Below are 14,392 nucleotides of genomic sequence, written 5' to 3'. Positions count from 1 at the left end.
GTTTTAGTTTAATCGAAGCAACGATTAATCCAGTCTAGTTTAAGTTTTATGAATTTTTATAATTTTTATAAGTTTATATCAATTTTCATATATATTTTTAATATTAATAATTTTTTATTTTAGAAATTTTTCTATTTTTTATTTTTTTATAATTTTTATGAAATCATTTTACAAAAAATATATTTAAAAGTTGTGCAATAGTAATTAATGTTATTAGATTAGTATATTATAGTCACTTATTTATTAATTATTGTTAAGGGGTAAATGACAAGTTTATGTGACATGTTAATTTTGTCACATATGTTGGTTTACATTATGAGCAAGGTAGTAATTAGTAATATATCGGTGGATACATCATTTTTTATTGAAATCAGTATGTACCAGTAGTACTATCTATTTTTTTTTGTATCATTTTAGATTTATTGATGTTTTAAAAAATATTTAATATATATATAAAATATTTATAAATATCAAATAAATGGCACTGGTTTTCTTTAATAATACGTAAGTTGAGTTTTTTAAAATTATAATTTAAAAGTGAAACTATGTATTAGGAAAAAAACTTTAAAATTTAAATGTTAAACCTTACTTTTTATTGTAGTTTTTTTTATAGGGTAATACATCCTAATTAAGTCTTTAACAAATAGTTAACAACATTTATATTTTTAATATTATTTATGCATCGATCGCTATAATCGATACAAACTGAAATTTTTATCAGTGTGAAAAAATATATTACTTGTTATACTTAGTACTAAAACAATACACATCGGCTAATACGACTAAGATTGGTACGAAACTGACCACCATAGTTATGAGAGTGTTATAAAGAACGGTTGAAGTTATAAAAATGGTATGGATTCCCCTTTAACAACAATTAATAAATGAATTATCATAGTGATTATTACGTAACTTTTGAAAATTAGGTAACAAAAGCGTTAATCTAACCTTAATTTAGTGACTATTTGTATGATTTACCTTAAATTTTAATATCATAAAATTACATATTCATATATAAATATTTTAGTTTAACGTAATTTATGTTACATAAGACCACATAAATAGGTAAAATGCTCAATGATTATGTGGTTAATATTAAAAGGTTAATGTATACTTCGCTCCTTAAATTTGGTAATTATTATTTAATTGGTATCTAAATTATTTTGAACTTAATTGATATTTGAACTTAGAATTAGTCATATAATTTAATATTTTTATTGTAATATCGTTTGAATATAATGATGTGATATTGATAGCTAATATTATAATAAAATATAACAACCCCAGAATATAACATATGACAAACATTAATAAAGAAAATAAAATTAAAAAGATGTTTAAAAATAAATAAATTTACAAAAAGAAATATTAACCTAATACTCAAGTACCAATAAAGGATGGCAAGCAGCAAGCCAACTCAAGACAATGGTGCTTTTAACCCATCTTTCAATCCTCCATGTTTATGCCATCTTAGTATTGACACACATAGACGGCGAGGCTAATAAAAGGACCCTACAAAATATTGTGGGCTATGATGAAGGAATCAGCTAATACCTTTTCTTCTACATAATCATAACGATTGAATTGAGTGAAATTTTTTTAAATTAATTAAGTTTACGAGTTTTATTTTATTAATCTAATTTGATTAAATTTTTTCCCGAATCGATTCGAATTAAATGAAATTCAAGTCAAGTCGAATCGAATCGATGAAATTGTTAGAGTTAAATTAAAAAAATTAAACATCTCAAATTAAAATATTGTTGTAGTATAATTAATTCCATGTTAGAGCTACATAAATTTAAAATCATATGTATTTAAAATTATTTTAAATAAAGAAAAAATAAAAATATTTTAATATGATAAGCTTGAATCATTAATTAACTTTTTAGGTTTCTAAAATTATTACTTTAAAACATTTTAAAATTTTACTTTAGAACATTTTAAAAATTTTAACTTTCTTTATATATATTATAATTTTTAAAAATATAAATTTTGAAATTTTATAAATATTTTGAAATTTAAAATTATTTTGAACTTTTTCTAATTTTTGTTGAGAGAGAGACTAATTTGCTCATTTTCAAAGTTGACAGGAACCAAAAGAGCATTTACACCAATCTGTTATTCGAGTTATTCAAATTGTAAATTTCAACTCGACTTGAAACTCGAATTATTCGAATAATTTGATTCAATTAACTTTAAATTAAAAAAAATTAATTTTTTTTAATTAAATCAAGTTTTCATAACCACTACTTCTACAAGCCAAAGAAAACCAATAATACCTTCTCAGCCAAGTATAAAAGTCAGATATTATCTCCGTATTCATCATCTTCTCCACCTCTTCACAATTACTTTACTTTAACTTCTCTATTACACCTATTACTAAGGATTGAAGAATGCTACAAAGCACAAGTTCCCATGTCCATAAAATTCTTTTTTTTTTTTGCAAGATTTTTAAAAATATAAAATAATTAGAGAATTGATGGAATTAAATTTAATTATATTTTTAATATTGGGGGTTATTTTTCTTTTAACAAAGATAGCTTTGTCCAAGCATATATCAATCGTTTTCTATTCTCTTTGTAGAACCGTCTTGTATCTTCCCTTCTGCTCTCTTGTTTCACTTTTTTTAATGATCTATCAACCCTCCTTTCTTCTTTAATTTGCTCTTGTTTGTTTCTATATTATTTGCTTGGTCGTTTTCTTCATTACTTCTCTAGATTATGGCTATTGATGAGGACATGGAAGTTGGATTGGTGCTACAAGAGGATATCGTGCATGAAATAGAAACTCAGGAGCTCATCACTCATGATTTCATTAATGAAATGATTTACAACATATCTTTGGTTGGTAAGGTAATCTTTTTGAAACCTATTCGTCTTCAACCATTGAAAACGATTGTCCAAAAGGCTTGGAAGGCGAAGGGTATTCGTGAGGTCTATGAGTTGGACCACAACTTTTGCATGTTTGTTTTGGAAGAAATGGTTGATAAAAATATATATTGAAGCGAACTCCCGATAGTCACTTATAGGAAAGCATTTAGTCTTAGAAATTTGCCTTTTGGGGTAGATTTTGAATAGCTTGATGACTGCGCCACGGCGTACAAACATTGAGTAGAGAATTGACACAAAATTATCAGAATTAAAACGGCTTATCTGTAAGCGTGATAGGTTAGTTGTAATATTTTTGTATTACAATGAAAACACGGAGTATTCTGAAGATCGAACTCAAGAGAGTTCAGGTGATAAGGTGACTAACAATGAAGACAAATGCAAATATGAAGTCTAGCTATGTAACACCCCTAACTCATATCTGTCGTCGGAATAGAGTTTAGGAGCATTACCGATCAAACAGGCATAAATTATAAACATTTCATATCATATAATGTTCAAGTCATAAACTAGTCAAACTCATATATATATATTGTCCCTTATTCGAGCCCTCGATGCCCAAAATACGAGTTAGAAACAAGTCGAGACTAATTCGAAATCTCAGAGAATTTTTCGAAAATATTGAAAATTTTCAAAGATGCAAGGTTCACACGGTCTGTGGTCAGGCCATGTGACTCACACGGTCAGGAGACACGCCCATGTCTTAAATTGTGTGGGCATTCGAAATAGGGACACACGGCAGTGTCCTAGCCCGTGTCTGTGCCCGTATAACTCTCTGACTTGGGTCACAAGGCCAAGCTACACGCCCGTGTACCAAACCGTGTGCCCTTTTGAAATGGCCTCACACGCCCGTATGCTAGCTATATGTCTCACACGACCGAGTCACACGCCTGTGTGTCTAGCCGTGTAGATTCAGAATGTACCTTAAACAACAAGTTTACCATTCACTGCAAACTTGGACACCAATTAATTCAAAAATCATTCGTTTAACCAATTCAAAACACAATCAAATACATTCAAATCATGTCAAACCAATCATCCTAGGTGTCTAACCAATGTATCATCATTGGTACCACATTTATATCATCAAAACATATCATCAAAGCATTATTCAATTCCAAATTATAAACATACATAATTTAATCCATTTTGCCTAGTTTATGAACACTTAAACATCAATTTAACATGCCATAATATAACTTCAAACACAAACACATATTCATATGTATATACCAAACCATTATTAAACTTATAACCTCATTTACAATCAAACCACAAAATAACTATTATTTAGACACCTTAGGTACATGCTGACACAAAAGATAGACATTACCACATTTGAGACATTACCACATTTGAGTTCGGGATTGTTGTTAGATGCTGAATTGGTGATCAAAAGTTAAGTACCTAAACTGCGCACAAAAAACAAAACCATATGCTAAGTAAAACTCAGCAGTATTTCTATAATCCGAATATTTAAAGACAAACGATATAATAGGCACGATTAAATTTTAAGCACAATTGAACATTTAAAACCACATTTATTTATACAATAACATTAACAATTCAAAACTCAAAACATAAATACATTATTTTATACCATATTCAATTTTCATTTATTGTTATATAATAGCTTTTCACAATTTGATCCACATATTATTTGAAACAATAACAATATCCAATTCATGAATACATAATTCATGTGTCTCGTTTTCATGTTTCAATTCACTATCCCATTTTCAATTCACATACAATATCATCCACTATCAATCATAGTACCGTTTATTTAATTATCCCTATTAACATGACTCAGACTCGGATGGATACATAGATCCAACCAACACACTAATTTGACACCCAGTGCCTCGTTGGATAAATCTGAAATAATAACTGCGCCCAGCGCTATATAAATTTGACACCCAGTGCCTCATCGACTCGAAGTCGAAGAAATCCCTAAACTCTTTCAATCCTATGGCATGCCATTTATACCCGACTCAGCCCGATACAGTTAATAGGGTTCCAATTCACTTTCCGAATACAACCAATATCCAATTATCATATTTACACAATATCACATTTACACGTATATATATTCATAATATATATTCCAATTCAATTCAATCAATATAAATTCAATAAATTCATCACAATAATTCTCACCTCAACACTTACCATATGCATTAAATGGAATTATAACAATTAACACACTAAGTTCAGATTATAGAGATACAAACTAAGAATTCCGAGCTATTCGATGTCGACTTGATCTTTCCCCTTTTTAGTCGAGGATTTCGGTACTATGTTAGCTACGGAATTAAAACAATTAAAATTTATCAATACAACACAATTCAATTTCATATTGAATATTTCAATTTTGACTCAATATTTACCTAAATTTAAATTTAGTCCCTAAACCAAGACTAACTTTATTTCTTCACAATTAATTTTATATTATACAAATTTCACTTTAGACCAAATTTAACTCCTTATTTTTACTTAAGTTTCTAAATTTTGAAATTTTCATAATTTAGTCCCTATTACTCAAAATTTACAATTTATTCTACAATTGAATCCTTTTTCATTTCTAACTTTCAAATCTATCAATTTAATCCCTAATACTAAAATTTTTCTATATTAACAACATTTAAAAACTCAATAATTGCTAAAATTTTGACATAGATCAGGTAGTACTTAACAGCGGGATTCAAAAAACATAAAAATTGCAAGAAAAATGAACTACATTGACTAACCAATTAAACTTGGAGCTTTGAAACCCCTAGGGCTGTTCGTCTTCTTCTTTCTTCTTTTCTTTCCCTTTTCTTTTCTTTCTTTCCTTTCTGCTTCGTTTTTATCTTTCTTTTCTTTTACTTATTCATTTGTTTTATTATACATTAGTTTATTATTATATTATATATATTTACTTAAATATTAAGTAAAAGACATATTATAATATATATTTTAACTTTAATTTATTAATAACATATATAATAATTTTACACTTATGCCACATTACTAAAAATAATGGCATAATTGCTTATTTAGCCCCTTTAATTATTCTTTAATCTATAATTCAACTTTCACCCTATATGCAATTTAGTCATTATACCTAATTACTCTTAATTCGTGCAAATTCACTTAACCAAAACCTAATTAACTACACAACTAACTTCGTAATAAATATTTAGGAGTCCGATTTACAAAAATAGAGTCTTGAAAATGCACTTTCCGATACCTTTGACTATTAAGTGGTTACAATTCTCCCCCTAATTAAATTTCGTCCTCGAAATTTACCTGAAAAGAGGTGGGGTTACTAAGATCTCATCGTCTCTTCTGATTCTCAAGTCGCATCCTCAACACTATGACTACGTCATAGCACTTTCACTAACAGACTCGTTTATTACGCAACTCTTTCACTTCACATGCAAAAATCTCAACTAGTTCTTTTTCGTATGAAAAATCAAGTTGAATCTTAATATCTTCCCGTCGAAATAACATGAGATGGATTCGATCGATATCTTCTAAGCATTGAAATATGAAAAACATTATGAATTTTCTGTAATTCCACAAGTAAAGCTAAACAATACGTAACTGGTCCCACTCTTTCCATGATCTCATACAGTCTAATAAAACAATAACTTAGTTTGCCTTTTGGCCAAATCTCAAAATTTTCATCCAAGGCGAAACTTTAAGAAATATTTTATCACCAATATAATATTCAATATCTCGATGTTTCAAATTTGTATATGATTTCTGTCTGTCAAAAACTGTCTTCAATCTATCTCAAATTCTCTTAACAATGTCTTCTGTTTCTTGAATTAATTTCGGCCCGATCATTTTTCTTTCACTCAATTCCATCCAACAAATAGTTGATTGACATATACGATTGTATAATGCTCCATACGGATCCATTTGAATACTCGATTGAAAACTATTATTGTATACAAATTCTGCCAAAGGTAAGTAACGCTTCCAACCTGATTCAAAATCAATAACACAAGTACGAAGCATGTCTTCCAAAATTTGAATAACATGTTCAGATTATCCATCAGTTTGCGGGTGAAAAGCTGTGCTAAAATTAAGTCGCCTACCAAGATATTCGTGCAAATGTTTCTACAATCCTGAAGTGAACCATGGATTTCGATAAAAAATTATCAACATAGGGATACCGTGCAATCTCACGATTTATTGAATATAAACTTCAACAAGCTTTTGAAGTGACCAGTCAGTCCTGACAGCAATAAAATGAGCCGATTTCGTAAGTTGATCAACAATCACCTAAATAGCATTTTTCTTACTTCCCGATAAAGGTAACAATGTTACAAAATCTATCATGATACAATCCCATTTCCATTCAGGAATAGAAATAGGTTAAAGTAATCCGATGGGAACCTGATGTTCTATCTTAACTTGTTGACAAGTTAAACACTTAGCCACATATTCGACCATAACTTTTTTCATTCTTGGCCACCAATAAGATTCTTGCAAATCGCGATACATTTTCGTTCCTCCAGGATACAAAGCAAAAGGACTATCATGAGCTTCGCGAAGTATCAACTCTTTCAATTTAGAAACATCTGGAATGTAAATTCGGTTATGAAATCTCAAACAACCATAATCATCAATACTGAAATTTTCTAATATACCATTCTGAACCATTTCTCTTTTCTTCGCTAACCTGTCATCTTCTAACTGCGCTGACTTGATCCGATCAAACATTACCGGTTTGATTTTTAGTTCAGCCAATAGTCTTCTATCATCATTGATACTGAGTTGAGCAAACATTGCTCGTAATTCAATTGCAGTTTTTCTACTCAATGCATCAACTACAACATTAGCTTTACCAGGGTGGTAATCAATAACACAATCAAAATCTTTTAGAAGTTTTACCTAAAGACGTTGTCTCAAATTTAACTCCTTTTGTGATAATATGTATTTGAAACCCTTATGACCGGTATAAATATAACACTTTTCACTGTACAGATAATATCTCTAAATCTTTAAAGCAAAAACCACGGCAGCTAATTCTAAATCATGTGTTAGATAATTGCGTTCATGTATTTTTAGCTGACGAGACGCATACGCAATCACTTTCCCTTCTTAGATCAAAACACAACCAAGACTGCTCAAGAAAGCATCACCATAAACGACAAAATCCTTTCCCAATTCTTGTAAAGTCAAAACTGGTGCTTCAGATAACATCTACTCAATTTCTCAAAACTTTCTTGACACTGATCATCCCAAACGAACTGAACATTCTTATGTAATAAATTTTTCATCTGCGAGGCTATCTTCGAAAATCTATTTACAAATCTTTGAAAATAACTAGCTAGTCTAAGAAAACTACGAACCTCTAACACATTCCTCGGTGCTTTCCACTGAACAATTGCCTCAATCTTTTTCGGATCAACTCTAATTCCATCTGCTGAGATAACATGACCTAAAAATACAACTTTTGATAACCAGAATTCACACTTACTAAGATTTTCGTATAACTGTTTCTCTTGTAACACTTGCAAAAGAATTCTGAGGTGTTGTTCATGCTCGGATTCAGATTTCGAATAAACCAAAATATCATTAATAAATACTACCACAAATTGATCTAAATACGGTTAGAAAATACTATTCATGAGATCCATAAATGCTGTCAAAACATTCGTCAATCCAAAAGGCATCATTAAGAATTCGTAATGACCATATCGTGTACGAAATGTCGTTTTAGATACATCACTTTCTTTCACTTTCAATTAATAGTAACACGATCTCAAGTCAATCTTGGAAAAGACGGAAGCTCTTTTTAGTTGATCAAATAAGTTATCAATACGAGGTAGAGGATATCTATTCTTAATTACCAATTTATTCAATTGTCGATAATCAATACAAAGCTACATCGAGCCATCTTTCTTTTTGACAAAATGTACTGGAGCTCCTCGAGACGATATACTAGGACATATAAAACCACGATCCAATAAGTCTTGCAATTTTACTTTTAATTCTTTCAATTCTGTAGGTGACATATGGTAGAGGGGCATTGACACCGAAGCCGTACCAGGAAACATTTCAATTATAAACTTAACCTCCAAATTCGGTGATTATCTCGGTAATTCCTCTAGAAACACATCAGGGAATTCACAAACAGTTTGAATTTTACTGTACTGACTATCAACAGAATTTGAATTGATAACATAGGCTAGAAAAGTTTCACAACCTTGATTAAGAAGTTTATTAGCTCGAATTCTTTGAAATGATACGAGTTGAACCACTTGTTCGAATACCATTCACCTCAATCATATCACCACTTTCATTCTGAACAACAAACTTATTTTTACAATAGTACAGAATCACCCCGTGCTCTGTAAGCCAATCCATTCTCAAAATCATATCAAAATTGCCAAATGACATTATCAACAAATCAATAGGAAGGTTATATTCGTATCATTAACGGACATCTCTTGCACATCCGCACCATGACGACACGATTGTCCCAATGGACTAGACACCACTATCGATACTTTAGATGTCTCGATTTTAAACTTCCCGACTCAACCAATTTAGTATTAACATATGAATGCGAAGATCCCGGATCTATCAAAGCATAAACATGTTTTGAATGTAATAAAAATATACCTGTTACAACATCATTAGCATCGTGCACAACATAATCACGAGCTTGCGTTTTGGCCTCCAACTATTGAGTAACAACATCATTTCCCTTCTAGCACCACCTTTCGAAAATGAACTACTTCGACTTGACCCGTGACCCTTAGAAGCAGGCATAGATCTCTGAGAAGTAATAGGTGTAGCATTTTCATTCTTGGGATAATCTCTAACAAAATGTTCTATAGACCCACAACGAAAACAACCTCAAGTTAACTTCCAACATTGTGTTATATATTTTAGGGAGAGGGGCGATGTAATTGAGTTATATATTTTTATAAAAGCTAAAATGAAATTTCATCATTGTATTGGCTTACATGTTTATCATTTTTAGAAGAACTAAATCAAAATTTTATTATTTGGGGAACAATAATTTTACCATGTATTAACTTATAAGTTTATAGATTTGTGGGGGTTTAAAGCATAATTATCCTATTTAGGGGGGTTAAAGCATAATTATCCTATTTAGGGGGTTAGGGCCCTTACCTTCACTTTTGTCCATGAATTTAGTAGTAACCCTAAGAAAGCTTTTTGAAAAGGCAAGTCTCTTGGCCATTGAAGGAGGCAGGGAGCATCACACATAGGCCAAGAAGGTTGGCTCTGTTTCAAGCCTATTACCCTGAATTATTGAAGATGCGATCACTTACAACTCTAATGGGAATTACATTAAAAAGGGCAAGAAGGATGAGACTTATTCTTCGAATATTGATTCCAAAAATAAGGAGATTAGTGAAATTTCATTTATTGAAGCCTCTCTCCATAACAAACCATTCTCGTTTGGACCCATTCTAAGCCCTTATTGTCCATTTAAACCTACCCCTTTACATAGCCCATGTGAGCATCAATTCTCTTTTAAGGGTAAAAAAACTAGGCATGAGTTGAAGCCTTTTTAAACGTTTTATTGAATATCACAAGCCTGATGAGTATGGGTTGGGTTTGAAAAAAAATAAAAGTTGGGTTGAACAAATGCCTGCATAGGTTGATTGAAGAAATAAGGCATGAGGTTTGAGACTTTGGAAAGACATCAATCAAGCATCATGTTTCAACCATCAACAAAATCCATGTTCGTCTAAAAATAAATGTTGAGCAAAGTTTTAAAGGATCAATCTTATTTTAGAATTAGGAAAGCTTTATGCAAAAGAAGAATAGTGGGAGCAAGAGTTTCTTGAAATTAAAGAAGGAAATTTGCCTTAAAGCCCACTATGAGAAGTAAAGGGAGGAAAATATACTCAAGTTCTTTAAATAGGAAAGAAACCGATTTGAAGAACATACTCAATTTCTATCTCTTTATTTGGTGTTAAAGAATGCGTCTTTTGAAAAAGTTCTTATGATTAATATTATTGAATCCTTCGATGAGGCTTTTAATCCTAACTAGTTTGCAACTATCTAGTCTTTTTGTTGATAAGGATATGTTATTTATATGTAAATTGATCCTTGTTCTATGTTTTATGTTTTTCTTTAGGCTATTGGATCCTTTTGTTGACAGAAGGGTTACGAGATTCATTGTCGGTGCCACTTCTTTATGATAAGGTTGGCTTCACTTTTGTGATTTAACTTGAATCTTATGGTCCCTTTGATCTTCCATAAATTAACGTGGCAAATTATTTTTTCCTGACATGTTTAAGGAGCTTTTTTTGAACAAACTTTATATGATAAAATTCAAAATAATTATAAATATAATATTTATCCAATTTTTGTATAATTTTTTAGTACATTTTTATATATAAATTTTATTATAAATTAAAATATGTAGTCTTCAAATTTCGGAAAGATAATATTATATGGAGGAGTATGTAAAGTGTAAATGTAATTAAGAGTCGGATTGCCCACGGCGAAAAGGCTGTATTGTGAAGTATGAGTGAGCGTTGATTGTCCAATCACAGCCAAGACATCACTCTCTTATCCCTTCTCTCTCAATCAATACCATCACTCTCTCTTAACTCACCCGACTCACCTTCTTTCCATCCTATCCTCCTCCAACCTCGCCACCTGTCCCTAACCCCACCTTGATACTCTCCACAGCACACAATTTCCATACTCCCCTTGGTCACAATATCTCTCCTCCCTCCCAATTAGGCCCTAACAAACGGCACGACCATTTTTTAGCCTTCTTCTCCATTTCTTCTAATAAACTCCCCAAGACATTTCAAAACGCTTTATTTCTTTGAATTAAAAAAAAAAAAAACAAAGAAAAATGGAGAATTACTCTTATAATTCGTACCCGGATTCCGGCGATTCTTCGCCGCGATCTCGGGAAATCGATTTTGAAAATCCTCCGCCGTGGGAGGATCAATCGCAACAACCGCAGAGTTATAAGGCTAAGTTTATGTGCAGCTACGGTGGCAAGATCCATCCTCGGCCTCATGATAATCAGCTAGCTTACATCGGTGGAGAGACTAAGATCCTGGCCGCTGATCGAAACATCAAATTCTCCGCCATGATCTCTAAGCTCTCCGCTCTCTGCGGCGGTGGCGACGGTGATTTTTCGTTCAAATACCAGCTCCCTGGTGAGGACCTCGATGCACTTATTTCGGTAACTAACGATGATGATCTCGAACACATGATGTTAGAATATGATCGGCTTTATCGAGCCTCGGCCAAGCCAGCTAGAATGCGGCTTTTCGTGTTTCCAGCGACCGGTTCCGTGAATTACGGGAGCGAAGGGGCCAAATTGGACCGTGAGCGGTTCGTGGAGGCTTTAAATTCCGGTACGACTCCGGGAGGCGAGAAAACCGCTGCGATCCCGCAAAGCAATGTGGATTTCTTGTTTGGACTTGAAAAGGGGATGGCTCCACCTCCGCCGGTTAAAATCCGTGATCCCGTGGCGGAACCGGTGATCCAACCACCGCCACCTCCGGTACCGGAAGTCGTTGGGACGGATCATGCTTTGAGTCCAGGTGAAATTCAAAGACAGATACAAGAATTGCAGAGGCTTCAAATTCGGGATCAAGAACATCTACAAGAATTACAGAGGCTTCAAATTCGGGATCAAGAACAGCTCGCTATGTATAGGAAGAAGACTGAAGAAGCTGCTTCTTTCCCTTATACAGGGGAATACTACGCCCAGAAGTTACCTGAAAAACCACAACCGGTGACCGTACAACAGCATGTGCCAGCGACAGCCGGAATCTGGTCGGATAAACAAATTTCAGCCGGGGGTTTCCCAGCAACCGTAACTGCAGCCCCAGGACCACCACCGCCGGCGGATCACCCTGTTTACATGATCCCAGCTCCAGTTCCAGGATCGGCTCCGGCCAACCTCTATCACGCACCTCCACCAGTTCCAGCTCCAGCACCTGCACCTGCATCAGCATCAGCAGCACCACAAATGGTTCGACCAGTAACCGGACAAGCCGGTCAAGGCTACTACACCAACGTGCAGAGAATGCCTCATGAAGTTTACCGGGAGCAACCCGTTTACAACATGGTGGCCCAACCTCAACCTCCGCCCACTCAACACCAGCCGATATCAACGATGGCACAACAGGTGGTAAGGCCGCCGAGCAGCGGTGTAACAGATGCTGGATATGGACACGTGGCAGCGTACGACAGACAGGCTTACTATACTGCACAGGGGGGTGTCGTGCCTTCTCAGTATCAAGGCGTTGGTGTGGCAGTTAGTGGTGACAAAAGAGGCAACGTCGATGGCAAAGTGGTATATAAAGTTTCACAAGGTTCAGTTTAATTTCTAAAATTATGAAAGATTTTACGATATATCTGTTAGTTTTAATTGGTATTATTACGTATTACTATATATATCAAGTATAAATCAAAATCTTAGCACTTAATTTTATTTTATGCTATATGAAATTATGAGTTTGTGTTGAAAAATTATGATTTACATTCTGGGTTAACTTTAAATTCGTTGAATATCTTAAATTAACTGAATCTGAGTATTGGGTTTTCCTTCTTTCTTCCGTTCTTTTTCTTGAGTTAATTGATTAAGGAATATATATATATTTGTCTTTGTCTCTCCTTTGATTCCAGGGACCATTAATGAAGCCTATGTGAACAAATCAAAAGATTCTGGAATTGATTTGAATTATTTAGCGATCTCCATTTTCTTTTGGTAGCATATAAGGTAAGCTAACAGGAAAAAGATTGGAGTTGAAATTTGCAGCTTAGAATCTAAGCATTTTCAAGTTGATTACTTTTATTTGTTTTGACCCCTAGTGAAATTCTCACTTTTACTTGCTTAGTCTCATGTGCACGTTTAAAATTCCCCCAAAACAAACATTGAATGTGAGTATATTTAAAAATTAGGATCATATCATGATCGGATTTTAGTAGTGAATTGGAATACTTTAAAATAATAGAGACAAATAATTAGGTTAAGGTAGAAGGGAAATGGAGAATGGGATTTTGATTTTGTTTGAAAGCAATTATTATTATATTTTGCTTTTATTGTGAACTAAGGTCTCATCTTTCATGTGTTTTAGATAAGAAAGGGGCCCTACTACATGAGATTTTTCAATCAAGTTGGGATTAGAAAATAAGAGAAAATAAAGGGGAATTAAAGCCTTTTTAGGCATGCAATCTTCAAAATTATTGCAGATTAATTATTTTGTTGATAATTCAAATATTTATTCAACACTCGTCTTTTGCCTGACAATATATGTCTACAAATAAATTCCTTCCGTCTACAACTATTTATACTCTAAGTTCTATATTTAAGTTCAAAATTACAAAGTTGAGAGGGTTTAAGTAGAAATATTATATTCAAAAATGTATTGAACAAAATAAAAATAGACCCATTTGAAATGTTTGAGCTTGGCCCAACTCAGCTCGTTTTAAGTTTATAATGTAATTTAAAACACATTTAAAAAATAAATTTATACTAAATATATATT

The 14,392-nt window shown here is 32.6% G+C and overlaps 1 protein-coding gene across 1 annotated transcript; it reads left to right on the top strand.

Annotated features, from left to right (window-relative positions):
• Window positions 1-11,494: 11,494 nt before the first annotated feature.
• On the top strand, window positions 11,495-13,373 carry LOC108460877 (uncharacterized). Its single transcript, XM_017760567.2, has one exon. The coding sequence runs from the start codon at window positions 11,737-11,739 to the stop codon at window positions 13,225-13,227; it is 1,491 nt and encodes a 496-aa protein (XP_017616056.1). The 5' UTR covers window positions 11,495-11,736; the 3' UTR covers window positions 13,228-13,373.
• The last annotated feature ends 1,019 nt before the right edge of the window (window positions 13,374-14,392 follow it).

Source organism: Gossypium arboreum, chromosome 4 (genome assembly GCF_025698485.1).
Source record: "Gossypium arboreum isolate Shixiya-1 chromosome 4, ASM2569848v2, whole genome shotgun sequence".
In the NCBI taxonomy this organism is placed as follows: Eukaryota; Viridiplantae; Streptophyta; class Magnoliopsida; order Malvales; family Malvaceae; genus Gossypium; species Gossypium arboreum.
The sequence above is the reverse complement of the archived record's forward strand: the minus strand, read 5'-3'. Positions and strand labels throughout refer to the sequence as shown.

Bases quoted from the DNA above. Each gene is read 5' to 3' on its own strand.
- LOC108460877 (XM_017760567.2), top strand. From the start codon at position 11,737: ATGGAGAATTACTCTTATAATTCGTACCCGGATTCCGGCGATTCTTCG.